Here is a 22,441-nt window from a genome sequence, read left to right as displayed (position 1 = left end):
CAAAAAAAAACACTATGCTCTGTTGGAACCCTTGGGCACTGCTGGTAGGAATGTGAAATGGTGCAGCTGCTGTGAAAAACAGTATGGTGGTTCCACAAAAAAAATAAAAATAGAATTACCATATGGGACTTCCCTGTGGCGCAGTGGTTAAAGAATCCGCCTGCCAATGCAGGGGACACGGGTTTGAGCCCTGGTCTGGGAAGATCCCACATGCCACGGAGCAACTAAGTCCATGCGCCACAACTACTGAGCCTGCACTCTACAGCCCACGAGCCACAACTACTGAGCCCACGCGCCTAGAGCCCGCGCTCTGCAACAAGAGAAGCCACTGCCATGAGAAGCCCGCACACTACAACGAAGAGTAGCCCCCACTTGCCACAACTAGAGAAAGCCCATGCACAGCAATGGAGACCCAACACAGCCAAAAAATAAATAAATAAACTAAATGAATAAATTTAAAAAAAAAGAAAAGAATTACCATATGATCCAGCAACTCCACTTCTGGGTATATACCCCCCAAAATTGAAAGCAAGATCTCAAAGAAATATTTGTACAACTATGTTCACAGCAGCATTATTCACAAAAGCCAAAAGGTGGAAACAATCCTAGTATCAACAACGAATGAATGAATAAGCAAAATATGGTATATGCATACAATGGAATATTTTCAGTCTTAAAAAGGAAGGAAATTCTGACACATGTTATAACATGGATGAACCTTGAGGACATTATGCTAACTCAAGTAAGTCAGTCACAGAAAAACAAATACTATATAATTCCACTTTATAAGATACCTAGAGTAGTCTAAATCATACAGACAGAAAGTAGAATGGTGGTTATCAGGTGCTGGGAGGAAAGGAGAATGAGGAGTTATTGTTTAATAGGTATAGAGTTTCAGTTTTACAAAATGAAAAGGGTACTAGAGGGACTTCCCTGGTGACACAGTAGTTAAGAATCCACCTGCCAATGCAGGAGATACGGGTTCGATCCCTGGTCTGGGAAGATCCCACATGCTGCGGAGCAACTAAGCCCGTGAGCCACAACTACTGAAGCCCGCGTGCCCAGAGCTCGTGCTCCCCAACAAGAGAAGCCACCGCAATGAGAAGCCCGCGCACCACAACGAAGACCCAATGCAGCAAAAAAAAAAAAAAAGGAAAAGAGTATTAGAGATGGATGGTGGTGATGATTGCACAATAATATGAATTTACTTAATGCCAAAGAACTGTACACTTAAAAACAGTTAAGACGGGGTAATTCCCTGGTGGTCCAGTGGTTAGGACTCCGCACTCTCACTGCCGAGGGGGCGAGTTCAATCCCTGGTTGGTGAACTAAAATCCACAAGCTGTGCAGCACGGCCTCCCGCCAAAAAAAAAAAAAAAAAAAAAAAAAAAAAAAAAGATTAAGACAGTAAAATTTACGTTACGTATCTTTTACTACAATTAGAACAACAACAACACTATACCCAAAGGCTGCAGATTTTGGTTTCAGCAACTGGTGACCCATTCATTGAGATAAGGAGGAATATGAAGGGAGCAGCCTTGGGTAGGAGAAACATTGAAGAGTTTTGGAGTGTGCTAAGCTTGATGTCAACTCGACAATCAGATGGAGATGTCAAATAGGCAGTTGAATATCTAAATTTGAAGTTCCAGAGAAAAAGTTAGAGATAGAATTACAGACTTGGAGAATTACAGACTTGGATTTAAAAAAGGATACATATACTTAATTGGGGGATTATTAGCACATAAATGGTATTCAAAACCACTGGACAGGATGAGATCACTTAGGGAGAAGGTAGTTACAGAAGAGAAGGGAGTAATAAAAACAGCCACAGCCTCGAGCAGTCCACATTCAGAATTAAAGCAGAGGGCAAAAAATCATATTAATGAACAGAATTGAGCAGTGAGATAAAGAAGGTGCTTTTTCAAAACAATCAGATGCCCAGACCCAGGCCCTGTAAACTTGGTACTCAAGAGGTAGAAGGCAAATATGTAGTTTTAAAATCTCCCTAGGCTAGTTCAATAGTCTGAATATAAGTGAGAGAGGGAAGCAGGTGAAATGCACAGTAGTAGTGGGAGTGGGAGGAAGGAACAGAATTGGGATATTATAAGGTACCATGGACAGGACTTGGTGACTGACTAGGCATGGGATAGTAAGGAGAAGAAAATGAATTACATATTGTTTCTTTCTCGGGAGACTGGGAGGTTACTGCTGTCATTAAAACTAGTAATACAAGGTAGAAGGATAGAAACAAGGGTTTTGGTTGTTCAAGGAGCACAACGATCCTATTTTGCCAGTTAAGGAACTGAAGTTAAAGAGCCCAAAGTTATATAGCTGGTAAGTAGCACAGAAGGGCCTCAGCCTACATCTGATTGACTCCAAGCCAATGTCTGAAGTACCAGTGGGATATTACTTAGTGATGTGAAAGTGGTCAGGGCAGCTGAAGTCTTAGGAGGGATGTGATCACCCAGGGAAAGAATATACAGATCGATATATTATTATCCATATACTTGGGGTAATTCTTTTTTTTTTTTTTGCCGTACGCGGGCCTCTCACTGTTGTGGCCTCTCCCATTGCAGAGCACAGGCTCCGGACACGCAGGCTCAGCAGCCACGGCTCACAGGCCCAGCTGCTCCGCGGCATGTGGGATCTTCCTGGACTGGGGCACGAACCCGTGTCCCCTGCATTGGCAGGCGGACTCTCAACCACTGCGCCACCAGGGAAGCCCTTGGGGTAATTCTTTTTTTTTTTTTTTTTTGCGGTACGCGGGCCTCTCACTGTTGTGGCCTCTCCCGTTGTGGAGCACAGGCTCCGGACGCACAGGCTCAGCAGCTATGGCTCATGGGCCTAGCTGCTCCGTGGCATGTGGGATCTTCCCAGACCGGGGCACGAACCCGTGTCCCCTGCATCGGCAGGTGGATTCTCAACCACTGCGCCACCAGGGAAGCCCGGGGTAATTCTTAATAATGGTACAATGGACCTTCCTCCTCATCTAAAAAATGAAGATAATACTGAATTTGTAGATAATGCCCACTGAGGGCAAGGACCTTATCGTAGTTTTTATATTCCTAGGTTTGCAATGCCTGGAATAAAATGACCACTCAATAAAAGTTTGCCAAAGCTTTGAAAAAACAAAACAAAACCAAAAAAAAACCCCAAAAGTTAATAACCAGCCACAATTAGAAAACCGCTACACTAGGGACTTCCCCAGCAGTCCAGTGGTTAAGACTCTGCCTTCCAATGCAGGGTGAGCAGGTTCGATCCCTGGTCGGGGAACTAAGGTCCCACATGCTGTGGTGTGTGGCCAAAAAAAAAAAAGAAAAAAAAAGAAAAACACTATACTACATGAGAACAACTATTTCTGACCAAACTATAGCATAGCTTTTTTTCATTTCCTCTCTATGCTGTATGCTACAAATGCACTGTTTTTTTCCTGCACCACAATAATGTCTGTTTTATGAATTGTTTTGCTAGAAGTAGTAGATGGAAGATACAACTCAGTAAGACAGGCACTCTTATCCTCTGCTGGGTGTAAAATAAGTACTTTCTGGAAAGACAATTTGATAAGATGTATCAAGAGTCTTAAAGCCCTAACTCAGTAATCTTACTTAGGAATTTATCCAAAGAAAGAAATAAGAGATATGGCCAAAGATTTAGGTTGGAAGTAATCAGAAATATCCCACAATAGAAAAATTATTAAATAAACCATCATATAGCCATAGGGTAGAATATCATATGGTGCTCTTAAAGCAAGTTTTTGAAGAACACTTAAGGATACTAGAAAATGCTTTTGATAAATATAAATGTATATATTTTATTTTATTCTTTTGGCTGCGTTGGGTCTTCGTTGCTGCACGCAGGTTTTCTCCAGTTGCGGCGAGTGGGGGCTACTCTTCGTTGCAGTGCACGGGCTTCTCATTGCAGTGGTTTCTCTTGTTGTGGAGCACAGGCTCTAGGTGCACGGGCTTCAGTAGTTGCGGCATGCGGGCTCAGTAGTTGTGGCACACGGGCTTAGTTGCTCCGCAGCATGTGGGATCTTCCCAGGCCAGGGCTCGAACCCGTGTCCCCTGCATTGGCAGGTGGATTCTTAACCACTGCGCTACCAGGGAAGCCCCGCTTTTGATAAATATAATGAAAAAAGTAGAATATAAACTATACCTAGTATGACCATGATTGTGTGTTTATATGTAAACACATACATATATGAAAATTATATATACTTTCCTAGAAAATTATATATATATTTATATGTATGTATATATTTACCTAGAAAAAATATTAGAATATACCAAAACTACTATAAGAGTCTCACTGGGTGGAAAGATTACAAGAGATCCTAATGTTCTTTATGTTTTTCAGTATTTCTAAAATTTCTGCAGAAAGTATACTTTTATTTTAAAACTCAATACGATGGGCTTCCCTGGTGGCGCAGTGGTTGAGAGTCCGCCTGCCGATGCAGGGGACACGGGTTCGTGCCCCGGTCTGGGAAGATCCCACATGCCGCGGAGCGGCTAGGCCCGTGAGCCATGGCTGCTGGGCCTGCGCGTCCAGAGCCTGTGCTCCGCAACGGGAGAGGCCACAGCAGTGAGAAGCCCACGTAATGCAAAAAAAAAAAAAAAAAAAAAAAAAACTCAATACGATAAATAAAATAAAGACAGCACTCACCTTCTTTCTTTTTCTAGAAGAATTTCTCGTGGGGTCAGGCTTTTCAAACTCTGCTGACTTTGCCTCTTCCTTCTCCTCTTCCTCATCAGGTATCAGAGAGTACTTGGTCCCACCTGGTTGCATGAAACAATCCTTTGCAAAGTGGCCTGCAGAAGAGAAGTAGAAAAGGTAGGGGGAGAAGAGGCAGTCTCTCACCACCTTAGCAGGTGGATCTTCCCTAGAAGTTCCTGAAGGGCTGGCTCGTTCAGGAGGTGCTAATGAGTTCATTCAGAGCAGCTGTTGGCTTCAGAGCAGATTTTCTGTCACCTCAAGATGGCATTGCTCACTTAACCAGAGCCAGACAAGCATCTGGTCCTAGAGCTGTGGGAAACACTGGCACCGCTTTGGAAATGGCATAGGACGTGAGGATACAGGCTTGTGCTGCCCTCCATTAGCAACTGGGCTCAGGAATTTTTAAAGGTCTATTTGGAACTTATTCCTGACAATGAAAGGCTGCTCCAGAGAGCGGAATACTTAGCAGAGGGAGCCGAGTGGCAGGCCAAGCCCTAAAGGAAGACAGTTCTTAGGCAGCAAGCAGGAAGGCAGCACTCAGATTCAAGCTAACACACAGAAAGACAGCAGTCACCTAGGGGCACTCAACATTCACAGACTGTCAGGTCTGGCAAGGGCCTGAGAGATCATCAAATCCAACACTACATTTGCAGAGGACATGAAGGCCCAGAGTAGAGAAGTACCTCAAGGTCACACAGACAGCAGCAGAGCTAAAACTTACCCCAGGTCTCATACCTCCCTGCCCTGTGCTCTTTCTGCTGCACCAAAACCAACCACCTTTGGCCTGCCTGGGCCAAATTCCATCTCTCATTATTCTTCTCTGCCTCATGTAACACCTGGTGGACACAAGTTGAAGGTAAGAGAACCCCACCCTCCCTGAGCCTACACTGCTATTAAGGGGCCCTTTAACAGATGCTACACAGCTGGTTTTGTCTGAGTTTTTTGTAGACCCTCTCTCAGGGGCACAAAGAATTTGATGAAGTCATCAAAAAGCTATGTGTAAACTACTTTGCAACTCGGAGTCCAGAAGTGGGATGGTGCCTGGAAGGAGAATACAGCATAGAGTTTTCCAAATATCTATGCTGGAAATAGTCCCACAATACTCATGAGGAAGTATTCTTTCTATTTTATTTTTCCCTTCCTCCCTCTACATTAATGATAAATTGGGGCTTAAACCCCACGACTTCAACCAGGGCACAAATCTGCTACCACTCATTGTAGAAAAATCAAGAGAGCTGGGTAGGTGAAAGGCTAGGGAGAAGGGGTGACAAATTGAGGTCACTCTGAAAACGAGAAGCTGGCAATACCTCTCACTATAGCTCCAACAAGGGAAGTCAGGCTGAAAGAGCTCTTTAATATTTGAGTAGGACTGGAGGAAACTTGAAGAAACAAAGCTAAAAGGAAGTGACTAGCCTGTATTCTTTATTACTAAAAAGGTACTGTATTCAGAACTCTGAAGTTATAGAGATAAAGGTAATAAGCAAGAAAGAGCTTGACTTGGATCCTTAAGGAATATATTTCCAAGTCACTTAATTCTGCAGCAGAACAATAATCATCCTTAGAGATAAAAATTTGGAGTGTTAATCATAATCCAACACTCTATTCCTCCTGGCATAGTACATGGGGACCTTGCCCAGGCAGGGCATCACCCGTAGAGAGAGGGGAGTAGTGGTGGTGGTGTAGTACCTGGCAGGGCCAGCATTCAGAAAAGGAAACAGAAAAAGCAACAAGCCATGAACTCTAATGTGAGTCTAGTAGGAACAGCAGATGAGCAGGTGAGGCCAGCATTTGGCTAAAAAACACAGTGAGCTAACTCACACCAGGGGGCCTCCCTCATCCCATAAAGGGTCCATTCACAAGGAGAGAAAAACTGAAATGGTAAAGACTTCGCCTTACCTTTACAGCCACACTTCTTGCAGGTAGTGTTCAGGACAGCCTCGAGGGTGATCTTCTGCCCAGTGTAATCCTGGAAGGACCGCCTCCGCCTCTCTTCTTGCCTGTAATGAAATGATACTGACTGTTGGCCCTTTTAAGAGATGTGGGCAGAGATACTACAAGTTAATACTCTATGTTGTTTTTCTGTTTTGTTTTGTCAGGTAGAAGGGAGAAAGGAAAAGCACTGGGCACAAGGAAACAGGCAGTGAAAGAAATGACATGAAATGACAATTTTTTTCATTCAGGACAAGGCTCTGAATTAATAATTATGAATGAGACTAGATTCCATCTCACTGATGCACAGGGGATGAAGATATAATTACTCACCTTGCTAAGCCCCCTGCAATCCTTACAAGGTCACTCCTGGGTTTAAAAGACCTTCAAAAACTTCTCAGAAAATCAAGTCCAAGCTCCTTGGTAGTCCAGGCCTTTCACAGTCTGTCTCTAACTTACTTTCCCAGCCTCGTCTTGTACAATATGCTCAAGGCAAACCAGACTATTTTACCTTCCCCAGATGGTTCACTGCTTTTGCTCAGGCAGCTCCCTCTTTCTGAAATGCTCTGCTTCCCCTCTTTACTCCCACTTCACCACCTAACTACACCCAAACATTTCAGGGCTCAGCTCAGTTCCTGCCCCTCCTTCTAACCAGTTATCTTCCCTGAGCCCCTCAGCCAGAATTCATCTCTGTTCACATTCCCATAACACTTTTTAAAAATTCTAAACATTTGACCAAAGTATAAAATACATACAGAAAAGTGTTCACAAGTATACAGCTTCACTGATTTTTACAATTTGAAATATCCCAGTAACCAGTACTCAGATAAAGATGCAGAATATCACCAGCACCTCCGAAACCCCTCTAGTCACCGTGCTTCCCCCAAGGGTAGCTACTATTCTAGTTTCTAACAGCATAGATTAGTTTTACCTATTTTTGTAAATTATATCAACAGAATCAGAGAATGGGCCCTTCTGTGTCTGGCTACTTTCGCTACTTTGTGAGATCCAACCAACTGCTGTGTGTAGTTGTGGATCAACTATTCTCATTGCTGCAAAGTACTTTGCTGTTGATGGGTATTTGAGTAATTTCCATTATGAAAGTGTTTCTGTGAACTTTCTAGCACACATCTTTTTTTTTTTTTTTTTGGCGGTACGCGGGCCTCTCACTGCTGTGGCCTCAGCGGCCATGGCTCACGGGCCCAGCCGCTCTGCGGCATGTGGGATCTTCCCGGACCGGGGCACGAACCCGTGTCCCCTGCATCGGCAGGCGGACTCTCAACCACTGCGCCACCAGGGAAGCCCTAGCACACGTCTTTGGTGAACATATATATGTATGTGCATTCCTTTGGGAAATGCCTAGTTCCACGTAGGAGGGGAACTACTGGGTTGTAGGGCATCTGCCTTAGTAGACACTGCCAGACAGTGTGTTTACCAATTACACTCCTACCAGAAGAGCCAAAGTACCCTAGTTGTCATAGCTCTTATTTTTTACCTTTACTATAACACACAGTACCTGCACAGAGTACTCTTAGAAAATGTTTAACTGAAGAGTATCACTCCTGATCATTCTTTCTTTCAAACTCTAACTGTATCCTATACATATGTCAATCCTAGCACATATCACACCACAGAGTTATGTTTCTTCTCTAGATCGTGGGCCCGTTTAAAAAATATCTTACTTGTGTTTGTTTCCCTGGCACCTCGGCCCAAGGCTTGGCAAGCAACAGCATCAATAAATGCTTGTTGGGGCTTCCCTGGTGGTATAGTGGTTAAGAATCTGCCTGCCAATGCTGGGGACATGAGTTCGATCCCTGATCTGGGAAGATCCCACATGCTGCAGAGCAGCTAAGCCCGAGCACCACAACTACTGAGCCTGTGCTCTAGAGCCCGTGAGCCACAACTACTGAAGCCCACATGCCTAGATCCCGTGCTCTGCAACAAGAGAAGCCATGACAATGAGAAGCCCACACACCGCAATGAAGAGTAGCCCCCGCTCGCCGCAACTAGAGAAAGCCCACGCGCAGCAACCAAGACCCAACGCAGCCAAAAATAAATAAATAAATAAAATATATTTTAAAAAATTAAAAAAAAAAGATTGTTGAAATTTCTTTGTTCTTCATCCAAAATATTTTTCTTTACCTGAACGTCTTTAATTTGACCTCTGACTTCACCTAAGATTTTCCAACCAGGTCTCTGTAGAGTCCAGCAAAAACAGATAAATATTCTGCCAAAAGAGCCACATTACCCAGAGAAATGCAGAATAACAATATCAAAGTAAAACAGAGCTACTCACTTCACAAATTTCAGCCAACAGTTTCATGGGATATGTGGGCTCAAGAGAAAAAACAGAGAGGATAAAGATATTCCATATTCTGTCCCATTCATTCTTTAAAGTTCAGCTCAAATATCGTATCTTCTATAAACTCTACCACAAGCAGAGTTAAATACTCACTGTATTTTACTGATTTGTTTACATTTTGCCTCACCCTCTGTACCACAACCAGGACTTGAATAGTAAAGTCTATGTCATGTTCTTCTCTATATCTGAGCAGAGAGCGCACCATCTAGCATACTGTTGTCCAAAAGAATGCAAAGATGGACAGTGCTATAAATTTATGTCTGTACTGCTGACTATTTATGTCTGACTTTATGTCTATGGCTAATGAGCACTTCAAATGTGGTTAGTGATTGAGGAATTCGATACCAAATTTTATTTACTTTTAAAAAAAATAAATTTATTTATTTTATTTATTTTGTCTGCCACTGTCATTGTCATTGGCAGGCGGATTCTTTTTTTTTTTTTTTTTTTGCATTACACGGGACTCTCACTGCTGTGGCCTCTCCTGTTGCGGAGCACAGGCTCCAGACGAACAGGCTCAGCAGCCATGGCTCACGGGCCCAGCTGCTCCGCGGTATGTGGGATCCTCCCGGACCGGGACACGAACCCGTGTCCCCTGCATCGGCAGGCGGACTCTCAACCACTGCGCCACCAGGGAAGCCCGGCAGGCGGATTCTTAACCACTGCGTCACCAGGGAAGCCCCTAAATTTTATTTACTTTTAATTACTTTACATTTAAATAGCCTATATGACTAGTGGCTTCCCAGTTGGGACAGACCAGAAAAGCATATGGTTTAAGTTCTGAAAATGTCTGTTCAAATCCCTAGCTTTTGCCGTAGAAGAATCTTAGTCAAATGATAGGAGGTCTACTGACTGGTATGGGTCATGTGAGAGGGTCAGTTCAAAGGGTGAAGCTTGAATAACAAAAACCAAGGCGAGGAGAGTGGAGAAGTAAATGTGAGTGAGTTACTTAACAACAGGCATAAAGTTTTAGTTAAGAAAGATGAGTGAGTTCTGGAGATCTAATGTACAACATTGTATGTATAGTCAACAATACTATTATACACTTAAATATTTCTTAAGAGGGTGGATCTCATGTTAAATGTTCTCACCACAATAAAATAAAATTAAACAAACAAACAAACAGAAAACCCCACCAAGGCAGGATCTTGGGGACATAACTTGAACAGTCATGAAAACTCCATTGTTTTCGGATGTCCTTATTTGTAGAGCTGAGTTTCAAGTGACTATGAGTTGCAGCTTAATCAAACCCTCATTATAATGAATTCCAATACACCGCAGATTCAAACATACTATAAGCCGAATCATACCTCCCACCTAACGCCCAATTCAACAAATGTGTCACTCACCACCTGTCTCCCTTTCTGTCCTTATTGCCATCATGCTAGTTTAGGCTTCATTACATTTCACCTAAACAGTAATAATTCATTTACTGGTCTCCCTGCCTCTAATCCATCCAGCACACATAGTTGGATTAATCTTTCTTTTTTTTAAAGTTTAATAAGTGGCAAGCACCAGTGCTAGTACAATGATATGAGTAAGTACATTAAAATGATAGGACATGGGGCTTCCCTGGTGGCACAGTGGTTGAGAGTCCGCCTGCCAGTGCAGGGGACACGGGTTCATGCCCCGGTCCGGGAGGATCCCACATGCCGTGGAGCGGCTGGGCCCATGAGCCATGGCCACTGAGCCTGCGCGTCCAGAGCCTGTGCTCCACAACGGGAGAGGCCACAGCAGTGAGAGGCCCGCGTACCGCAAAAAAAAAAAAAAAAAAAAAAAAAAAAAAGATAGGACATGGTAGATAGTTAGATAGTCTACCAGTGGAAAGAGATATATAAATGGATAATTACAGTGTGGCGATACACAAATGCTCTTTCTAAAGACTATACAATGCCGTCTAAACCTAACTGGACACTACATTTAACCCCTTTCCATTTGCAGATTCACTTATTAGATGACCTCGTTAATACTTTGGGGCCTGAGGGGATGAAATATAAGACAGCTAGATTTTAATGAAAAATGAAAGGTAGTTGACAAACTGTGTGTAGCTGGAGACAGCATGAAGATACTGAGCCTAACAGGGTGAGGTCAGAGAATGGGGTACCTGGAGAGAATAATCTGCTCAGGAGTCTCTCCCACTCAAAGACTTTAAAAAACATTCATATTCTTTGACTGCTATTCAAAGCTGTTCACAATCTGACCCCAACGTATCTTTCAAGCCCTACATTCTAGTACCTGACCATACCCTCTTCTTTCCTTAAACAAGACGCCTGAATTGCCATGTGCTTTCCTGCCTCATGCCTTTCCTCCAACTATTTCTTCTGCCTGGAATACTATTCTTTCCCCTGCTGCCTGACAAAATCTTATCCATTCTTCAAGACCTAGCTCAATTGCCACCTCTTCTCTGACCATCAGGGCCTAATATCAACTCTTCCTCTTCAAGCTAGTTCCTAGAATCCCTCCTTTTAAACACTCTTTTAACATTTATTACATGTTGCCTTAAAATTAAAGTTATTTGCATAATTATCTCATTACACTAGGCAGTAAGGTCCTTAGGCAGAAACCTTGGTATTGCCATTATACCTCAAATAGAATATGAGTCCAGTAAATATTTGTTGAATAATGAGTAAATGGATGCACTAACTTAACGACTACTGTACATTAGGCACTATGGGAGATAAGATGTGGCCTCTGCCTCATGGGTTTTCTATATTCTTTCAAAAGAAAGGGTATGATAATCTCAGATATTAGAGGAAAAACAAAGAAACATTTTAAAACAATAACTACAAGTAGCCGCTATATGTTAAGTTTCTACTATAGATTAGACAATTAGGCTCTTTATAAACAAGATTTTATCTAAATCATATCATCATTTCTAAGATGTAGGTGTCACTACCTCCATTTTGAAGAAGCTGAGGTTCAAAGAGGCTAGCTAATCTGCTCAGGGTGGTATACTAGCTTGTGGCAGAACTAGGACTCTTTCTGATTCAAGTCTAACTCTAAAACCTGTCATCATTCCACTATGCCTTGCTTCTTTCCTAGATGCAGTCTAGAAATAGTTTACAACAAAAGTTACTGTTCGGTCACTTAGTCATTACTAGAAGTAGTCCATACATAAAGACACATTCATCATAAAACCAGGGGGTCCTTTCCCTTCCCCTCCCTTGTTGTGAGAAAGAGAAGTAGCTCTTTTATCTTACTTGTTTTATATTTTATCCTTATAAGGGTGGCTTTGGGAAATTTCACTGCTTTTAATGAGTCTGTATAGACAGGATTCTTTGGAGCAGAAGTAATTTACTACAATGCAATCAGTAAATGCCAGACTTAAATAACATTTCTGAGCTCAGAGTTATAAAAGATTTCTAATGTAAATGGAAAGTGTTATATAACCACAGGCAAGTTATCACCAAGCGTCAAGCTAAAACTAAGAAAATAAAGTAAAATGGAGATAACACCCACTTTGCAGGTTGTTATGAGAATTAGATGCATTGATGTATACAAACCACCTGGCATAATGCCTGGCACATAGTGTGTATTCAATAAATATAATTTCCCTTCCTTTTAGGTAAATTTCCTTCATATCCAAAATGTTTTTGCTCAGAACTATAAACCTAAGGGTTTCCAAACATTGTGCCGCCAAGATCCCACTCAAACAACATTTATTATTTTCTTATTTTTAAAAAAATAATCAATAACATGATGGCCATTAAGAGCACCCAATTAGCATGAGACAAAGAATGTGATATTTTATCATCAGAAGCAGTGAAATAATGTCATGGTTAACCTGAGGATAAATGTATGATTTTTTAGTTGGCTTTCTGAAATACTTGAAACAGTTCATAAAGCCCCAAGACTACTTCAAGGGATATTAGCGACCTAGGAACCCCTGGTTAGAAACCACTGGCATATACAGGTATACCCTCGTTTTATTGAGCTTCACAGATATTGCATTTTCTACAATTTGAAGGTCTGTGGCAACCCTGAGTTGAGCAAGTCTACTGGCACTATTTTCCCAACAGTATTTGCTCACTTTATGTCTCTGTATCAAATTTGGTAATTTTGCAATATTTCACACTTTTTCATTATTATTATTATTATATTTGTTATGGTGATCTCTGATCAGAGATCTTTGATGTTACTGCTGTCATTGTTTGAGCATTTTTTAAGCAATAAAGTATTTTTTAATTAAGGTACATACATTGTTTTTTAGACATTATGCTATTGCACACTTATAGACTACAATATAGTGTAAACATTACTTTTATATGCACTGGGAAACCAAAATATTCATGTGATTCACTTTATTAAGATATTTGCTTTATTGTGATGGTCCAGAACCGAATCCACAATATCTCCAAAGTATGCCTGTATTCAAGAAAGATTTTTTTTTTTTTTTTTTTGCGGTACGCGGGCCTCTCACTGCTGTGGCCTCTCCTGTTGCGGAGCACAGGCTCCGGACGCGCAGGCTCAGCAGCCATGGCTCACGGGCGCAGCCGCTCCGCGGCATGTGGCATCTTCCCGGACCGGGGCACGAACCCGCGTCCCCTGCATCGGCAGGCGGACTCTTAACCACTGCGCCACCAGGGAAGCCCCAAGAAAGATTTTGAGACAGCAAATTCCCTGTATCACCAGACAGTATCCTACAGAGAAAATTTTCCATTCATAAATGAAAGGTCAGAAGAGCCAGTGAAAGTAAGGTGCTGTGTTCAGAACACAGCATATCTCAAGATGCAGGAGTCTAAAACCCCATTGGAGTTATTCCTCCTACATGGTCTGTGCCTTTTTTCAGTCCCAGAGCTAGGAGAAAGACAAATAACAAATATCTCATGATGAATGCTTGTTGGCTAACTGGTTAAAGGGCAGAAGCAGAAAAAGAATAAGGGGAAGGAAATGAAACCATTGACAGTGCACTTCTATGCTAGGAGGTGCATGTTAGCATTTCATCTTAGAACTCTATGCAGTAATGTGTTATCTATAACACTTTATACCTCTAAAAACCAAAGCTCACAAAGGTCACATAACTCATCAATATCATAGTCTACAAATAGTAGAGTTCCCAGATGGGCCTGATTCACTACAGCATTCTGTGGTTTGAGAAGTAGGAGGATCTCAGCCTTTCCAAACATTTTACCTACTCAATGATAACGTTGTTGGGGTCAAGGTCCTTCCCAGTCCCTTGGTTGACAACCTTCATGGAGAGGGATACTTTTATCCTATCATTTTTCATCTGAAAAAAACAAAAGCAAAGTCAGCAAAAGCTCAAAGTACATCATTTAGACTGCTGATCTAAAAATCTAAGAATTGAAGTTTTTATCATGTAACAAACACTGAGTTCCTCTTATGGCCAAGGTCCTGTGCTAGGAACACTGCGGGTACTAATAAGCATAACAGGCAGATCCTATGGCAAAAGCATTTTAGGAAATGGTTTTCTTATCATTCTTGACCCTCCTGGGGGGAAAGACAAAAACGGTTGCTCAGAAATCTGGGGCCTGTGGAAATAACCAGGCAGAAGATAAAAGCTGTTTCTTTTAGATAGTTCAGCATAATAATCTGTCCAGAGATCCACGAGCACAGAATAGGTTTCAGAACATTCCAGTGGACTAGATCTCCTTTTGGACTTATGTCTAAAAGCTTCTTAAACATGTAAACAATTAAGAGCATCTTTAAATGTGAAGACAGTTGTTAGCCACATTGGTCTTCTTTTGCTTCCTCCAGCATTTGAAGGCCCTCTTCACTTTGGGGTCTTTGTATCAGCTATTCTCTTTGCCTGGAATATTCTTTTCCTAACATTTCACATGACTAGTTCCTTTTCCTTTGGGTCTCAGCTCATATACCACCCCCGCAGAAAGCCCGTTCCTGACCACTTTATCTAAATCTACCTCCACATTGTTTGAACCTATTAGAGCACTTACTATAACTTGTAATTATTTTAAATTATTTTAGCTTGCTTACTTTTTATTTGTCTCCTCCAGTTATAATCTATATAAGTTCCATAACCACTGGAGTCATTTACATCTGATTCTTGTATCCCTCAGACCTAGTACATAATAAGGACTCAAATACTGTTGAATAATATCTCTTTCAGGCCTGTATCCCCTGCCATTCTCTGGTAGAAGAGCAGGTCTCAGTGTATGTGCACATCTCTCCTGTGGTTTGTCCACACCCACAGACCCTCAAGTGAGTTGCTGTTAACAGGATCCTCCAGTGCTTTCTCATTTCCCTCACATTGCATGGTGCCAGGTATGAGGAAAAAATGACTGTAAACTCTATGCCCCTTTTTGCTTTGGTCCAAATTGAAGTGCATCTGGAAGATTTCTACTAAAAGATAGTCTCATAGATTAAGTTTTCTTCTCTCTTTTTGGTTCTTTACTTTTTTGGTATTTTCTCCACACCCACCATGTGGGTGAACTTCAGGGAAGGAAGTTTATAAACATGTACTTATTGCACCACACTTATTACATACAGTTCACACCATTCCTTCTGAGTTTGCATGACAGACAGCCCAAAGGTTTAAATTCAAGTCAGATTATAGTGGCAGGATTCAAAAATAAGATTATCAGCCACGGTTAACAAGGCATACACACTCATGAAATATCATCATGAAATACTAAGAAAATCCCAGCTTTTCCTAATCCTTTCTAACGAGTTAAAGTTGCACAGAACTTTACCTCTCGTCCAATAAGCTTCACCCACACTTTGTCTCCGACATCTACTATCTCAGAGGGCTTATCCACACGACAGGATGACATGTGAGTTCGATGGACCAGACCTGAGCACAAGAAGAAGAAATAAAATAAGGCACAGGGCATGTCTGGTATTCATACTCTAAATAACACAGTAAGGAGAAGAGTTGGAGATTCACTGAAAAAGGTTTCGTTAATTTAAAACCGCAAATTAAAACAATTTGAGGACTTCCCTGGTGGCGCAGTGGTTAAGAATCCGCCTGCCACTGCAGGGATCGAACACAGTTTCGATCCCCGGTCTGGGAAGATCCCACATGCCACGGAGCAAATAAGCCCTCGTGTCACAACTACTGAAGCCCACGCGTCTAGAGCCCAGGCTCCACAACAAGAGTAGCCCCTGCTCACTGCAACTAGAGAAAGCCCACGTGCAGCAACAAAGACCCAACATAGCCAAAAATAAATATATTTTAAAAAACAAAAAAACAATTTGAGATCACTTTTTATACCTAATCAACTAACAAATATTCTTTAAAATAGTGTTTAATGTTAGTAGAGATGTAATACAACAACTACATTTATACAATACTGGTAAAAATACAAGTTGGTAAAATTCTTTGAAAAGAAAGGGCATAGAGATGTTTATACCTTTGATGCAAGAATATCACCATTGGAATTTTTCCAGAAGAAAAACTCAGTAGAGGCAAAAATCTATGGCATATAAAAATACTTGCAGTATTATCACCTACCAAGGTTAAAAATAAAAATTACGAAACAATCTAAACGACGAATAATTGGAAAACAGCTTGGTAAATTATGATAAATCTTTCAAAAAAGAGTCAACAGGGACTTCCCTGGTGGCGCAGTGGTTAAGAATCTGCCTGCCAATGCAGGGGACATGGGTTCGAGCCCTGGTCCAGGAAGCTCCCACATGCCGCAGAGCAACTAAGCCCGTGCGCCACAACTACTGAGCCTGTGCTCAAGAGCCCGTGAACAACAACTACTGAAGCCCGCGCGCCTACAGCCCGTGCTCTGCAACAAGAGAAGCCACCGCAATGAGAAGCCCACGCACTGCAATGAAGAGTAGCCCCTGCTCACCCCAACTAGAGAAAGCCTGCGTGCAGCAACGAAGACTCAACGCAGCCAAAGAAAAAAAGAAAGGAGTAAGCAGCCATTTAAATTAGTTACAGAAAATAATTATGATAAGTGAAAAAAGTAAATATAAACAAGGTGACATTTTTAATCTATTAAATTAGCAAAATATTTAGAAGATAATATCCAATGTTGATATGAGTATAGTAAAATAAGAAATATTTCTGAGGCTAATATAAATCTTTAGAAACCATTTAGCAATGGCTATCAAGAGTGATAAAAATATTTAATAAAATTAAATCCTTTTCCTTGTCTGTCCAAGGTCCTTTTCTGGGAGAACCACCTTCCCTACATTCTAAAATAATCTGGTCAGTCCTTGTAATTTGGTTGGAGCTGATCTGACCCCCAGCTCTGGGCACATGACACAGGCATAGTCAATCAAGTTACTTCATTCCCCGGGCCACAATAATTGATTGGTTCAGGGACAGACACAAGATGCTAGCTAAATCAAATCAACTTTCTCAAGCCTTTTGTCAGGATTATAAACTACAAAAAGTTACCAATGCTCATCTTTACCGCCAGGCGGCAAGAGTAAGCCAGAGGGAAGCAAAAGAAGAGCCTGCATAAACAAGTGACCAAAGCCCTGAAGGCATAAACTGAGCACCTGATCCAGCCCTGGTGGAAGCTAAATTTACTCCCCAGCTAAATTAGCCGAAACGTTTCTCCTGTATTTTTGTCCCTTGTGACCAAGAGTTCTAATAATTAACTTGACCCATAATCACTTCTGAGACTAAAAAAATAATCTTATACACAGAAAAATCTATATGCACCTAGAAAAGTGATCTATATAAAAATATTCAATGTATTTTTAAGAGAAAAAAATTAGAAACAACCTAATATCTAGCAATAGGGTAATGGTTAAGTCAGCTATGGTACAGCTACTTGGCCCATTAAAAACAATGTTCAAAAGATTATGTAAAAATACATCAATAATTCATTCTTTTGCAAATATTTATTGAGTGCCTACTACGTGCCAAGCATTGTAGGCAACTAACATTTTCTCATTTAAATAATAAAAATGCTTAACACAGGTTCTAAAAATTAGAAAGAAATAATCTAAACTGCTACGGATCACAGGTTAATGTTTTATTTTCAGATGTTTTAATAATAGAGAAAACTATATTGAGGGAAATGAATATAATAAATAATTATTTTGAATGAAAATAAACAGGAATCTAAAGAAAAAACTTGACAAGTCAAAGATTTATGTCCAAAAAACCTGCCCTACCTGAAGTTTCCTGAGAGAATTACTAACCTTTATTCTCAGTCTCTCTCTCACACACATGCATACGCAAAGTTGTCAGCACATGCCTGTAACTCAAAATATCTACCCTCTGTGTTTGGAGCTCCTGTGGGAAGCCACTGCTTTCTCTGATGATGGTTATTGGGTCTCTTAGAACTACTTCAGCTGATTCTGGAGGTTGATAGCCTATCGTTCAATACCCCAGGAACCAAAATATTCTATATACATTATATAACCCATGTTTAAAATTTTAGACCATCACATAATCTCTAAATTGGATAAAATTCATGGAGCTGGGCTTTTCTCTTTTTCATGATCATGTAATGAGCAGAGTAACCTAAATGGAAAATCCGGAGAGGAAATTCAGATGCGCTAAAGGAATGGGAAATGTTTCATTTTGACATTTTTCTGCTACAACTGTCCTCTAATTCTAAAATTCACTTCTTTCCTGAACTGCTAATGGAAGTTGGGGAAGAAATTACTGTTGAACCTAATATAGTTGAGAGAACTTTTTTTTTTTTTTCTCGAACAGGTCTATTTATTGGAGTACCACAAAGAAAGAATGAGTTAACCATTTGTCCTTCTCCCATGTGACCCCAAAGCAGGATATTTTCTGGCCCAGTCATCTCTCTTAGTTAAATATGGCACTTTTGTAAAGCATTAATAATGAAAAACTACAAACAACCTAAAATGATTATGTGGTACATCTGAATGATAGAATAATGCTTTTAAATGTTTACAGAAAGTATTTTAGGGCTTCCCTGGTGGTGCAGTGGTTGAGAGTCCGCCTGCCGATGCAGGGGACATGGGTTCGTGCCCCGGTCCGGGAGGGTCCCGCATGCCGCGGAGCGGCTGGGCCCGGGAGCCATGGCCGCTGAGCCTGCTCATCCGGAGCCTGTGCTCCGCAACAGGAGAGGCCACAACAGTGAGAGGCCCGCGTACCGCAAAAACAAAAACAAAAAAAACAACAAAAAAAGTATTTTAAAAGACAAAGAAATGTTTTTCATTAAGTGTAAAAGCTGCAAAATGTATATATAGAATATAATCTTAATCTCAATTTTAATTTTTATGCACATATGTGACTATAAAGAAATACACTGGGCTTCCCTGGTGGCGCAGTGGTTGAGAATCTACCTGCCGATGCAGGGGACATGGGTTAGGGCCCTGGTCTGGGAAGATCCCACATGCCACGGAGCAACTAGGCCCGTGAGCCACAACTACTGAGCCTGCACGTCTGGAGCCTGTGCTCCACAAGAGAGGCTGCGACAGTGAGAGGCCCGCGCACCGCGATGAAGAGTGGGCCCAGCTCACCACAACTAGAGAAAAGCCCTCGCACAGAAACGAAGACCAAACACAGCCAAAAATAAATAAATAAATAAAAATTAAAAAAAAAAAAGAAATACACTGAAATGTTAACAGTGCCTATCTCTGTGTGGTAGTAATATCACACAACGATCATTTGCTTTGGTAGTTTTTTCCCTTATTTTTCTATAAGCATGCAATAGTTTTAACCATAAAAATTTTAACCATAAAAACATATATATATGCAAAATGTAAAAATGATATGTACACTATGATTGAAATTATGTAAAATTATGTCTCATATACACACAGATGAAAAGGGAACATAAAAATTGTTATGCTGGGGTGTAGGATTTTTATAGTTGAAACATTAATGGCTTATCTCCTTAGTTTATTGGGTGAATTAAACAAGAGAAATGGTCTAGCCCACAGTCTTGAATGCAAATGTCAGGTAGGCGGTTGGATATGTAAGTCTGTAGCTCAGAGAAGGGGTGTAAACTGAAGATACAAATGTAGGAGTCTTCAGCATGCAGATGCTTACATGCCAAAATACATTAATCAGACTGTCAATTTAGTGATTGGTTCGGTGATAGACACAATTCACCAATTTATTAATTTACAACAGAGGATATACTTTTCTTATACTTGGAAGGTTCTAAGTCCTTATCTAGGTAAACTACTCACTGACCCCCGTATCAAATACCTAAAAATTAGATTAGTGATCAAAAATTGCTTCAACACGGAATCAGAACAAAAGGGAGACAAACGTTTTGAGAGATGTTTCCAGTCCATGAAGGTTTAACGGACCCCCTCATAAAAGAATCCATCTCTAGTTCCTACCATCAGATTCATTTTTTCCTTATTAAGGCAAAATAAACACTGCCAACTTCAGGCTCTCAGGCTTTCTTTTACTATGTTCCAGAGATTGATATCTGCTCATATAATCTCTCCCTAGTAGAATGATACAATCAATTAGACTTCAGCCTACTAAACTGCAATTTCATTCCAATCCCTTTTTCCCTAGAATTAAACCCATATTATCTTGTTGAAGTCTTGAATGCTCCCAACTCCTCAGTCACAGATTTATAGGCAATTACCTGGTATATTTCTGTCTATGGTTAATCCTATACTGTGTAGGATTCATTAGTTTCATTCTCAGAAGACAGCCTGAATTCTTGGGAGGTACTTCATTGTTACCCACATACACCACCAACAGTTGGATTAAATGCATATGATAGAAGGCACCAAATAAAACATGAGGCTCCCTCCTTGGTACTGGGTATCTCACTAGATACAGAACATCCACGCATTCATTTAAACCTTACATCGGCCCTGTGACATAGGTTCACATGAGGAAATAGTCTAGAAGTTAAGTAAATTGTCCAAGGTCACAAAGCTGATAAAGAAAGAAGTGCAATTCAAATATGAGTCTGTCAGGTCTTCTACAACACAGTAGATATTTCTCCATTTTTTTCTATATTATCGATCTGTTATCTTTTCAATTAAAAAGAGAAAGATCTCATCTACAACAATAGAAACACATCTAATTCTGTTCTAGCAAATGCTCCAGAACAGAAACCAACAAAAATGCTTTGCTCATCATGTCACATGGAAGGGGGGAGTGTGTGTCTGGATCTCTGAGATTAAGTCATAAATGCCCAAAGGGCATATCAAATCCATCATCATTCAGTAAACCTAACATAACACTTAAACAGAATGAGTCCCATCTGAGTGTATGCTGGTAAAAGAAAGAAAAAAAAAATTCTGACAACTTGGAAAGAGTTAACATCTAAATCGCCATATGAGAAAAACAGACTTAGCCTATTATAGTTCCCTTAAAAATATTCTCCCAACTGTGTTAGGTTCACCATTAATGTCACAAATTCCATTGACAATAAAGGAAAGAGGTTAAAACTTACAAACTGTTAGGGGACAGCTGCAGCCCAAAAATGTCAAAATAAAAGGTCTCCTTTATCTTTGGGGCATCTGAATTCCCTCTCTAGACTTGTCAAATAAGTTATCTCCAATCAGCAGTATATGACAATAATGTAAGTACATAAATTAAAGTGCTTGCACATCCTTTACCTTGTTGAGATTATGGATTCATTCAAACATTTACTAAATATCCACTATATTATAAGCAAAAATGGATCCAAGGATGAGTAAGACATGACCCTGCTGGTCAAAAAACTAAAGTATACACATCATCCCATTTCACAGATAAGGAAACTAAGGCTCAAGGACTAAGCAACCTGCTGTAGTCAAGAAGCTAGTAAATGGGGGAGCTGGGACTAGGATTCATGTATTCATTTAATAAAATTCAATGAACACCCACTATATCTCAGGCACTGTAGTAGGCCCTGACTCATCCCAACAGCCTAACTATTCCACAGTTCAGTGGATTAACGGCAACTTCACTTATTTTATTACACTACATTGTAATTTGTTTACATCTCTAGACTGTGAACAATCTGAGAGCAGCAGGGACTATGTTTTCTTATCTCTGTGTTCCCACATAACATACTGACCAGAAAATAGAACTCAATACTTATTTGTTAAACCTGAATTCTTTGCTAAAAATATTTGTGCTACTACCACAAGCAAGGCATTTTAAAATTGTTTAACACTGAACAATCTCTACTCTCAAAATTTCATAGTTTAGTGCTGGTGGGCAGAGGACAGTAGAGAAAAAAAGAACTTCATAAACATATAGGGCTGCATTGTCCACTATGATAGTCATGAGCTACAGATGTTTTACACTGAAGTTTAAATTAATCAAAATAAACAAAATTTAAAAGTTGGTGGGCTACTGTATTAGACAGCACAGATGTGGTATAATTCAAAAATATATTCAGTCTTTGTCCCTGGTCCCTGCGCAGAACGCTTAAAACTCTTGGAATCTCCCCAGTGATAGGGGTGTCTTTGTAATTCATAGTAAGCCCCTTTTGATCATACTAGAGTTTATGCTAATGAGGTGACTTAGTTGTGGGGCCCCTTGATAGTTTCTGGATGGAGCTGTCACCAGAAAGACCAAGTGATTAAAGGATTGGAACTTTCAGC

The 22,441-nt window shown here is 40.7% G+C and overlaps 1 protein-coding gene across 1 annotated transcript in view; it reads right to left on the bottom strand.

Annotated features, from left to right (window-relative positions):
- Nucleotides 1-22,441, bottom strand: part of ZCCHC17 (zinc finger CCHC-type containing 17) — a 48,995-nt gene that overhangs the window by 14,226 nt on the left and 12,328 nt on the right. The window contains exons 4-7 of the mRNA XM_079697461.1: nucleotides 15,673-15,773; nucleotides 14,140-14,231; nucleotides 6,610-6,710; nucleotides 4,663-4,808 (exon numbers count right to left, since the gene is read on the bottom strand). Coding sequence (XP_079553587.1) covers nucleotides 4,663-4,808; nucleotides 6,610-6,710; nucleotides 14,140-14,231; nucleotides 15,673-15,773 — 440 coding nt within the window. The remainder of the gene's footprint in view (nucleotides 1-4,662; nucleotides 4,809-6,609; nucleotides 6,711-14,139; nucleotides 14,232-15,672; nucleotides 15,774-22,441) is intronic.

The sequence above is a fragment of the Hyperoodon ampullatus genome, assembly GCF_949752795.1.
Source record: "Hyperoodon ampullatus genome assembly, chromosome: 2".
NCBI lineage: Eukaryota > Metazoa > Chordata > Mammalia > Artiodactyla > Ziphiidae > Hyperoodon > Hyperoodon ampullatus.
Note: the sequence above shows the minus strand (reverse complement) of the source record. Positions and strands in the feature narration are given on the sequence as shown.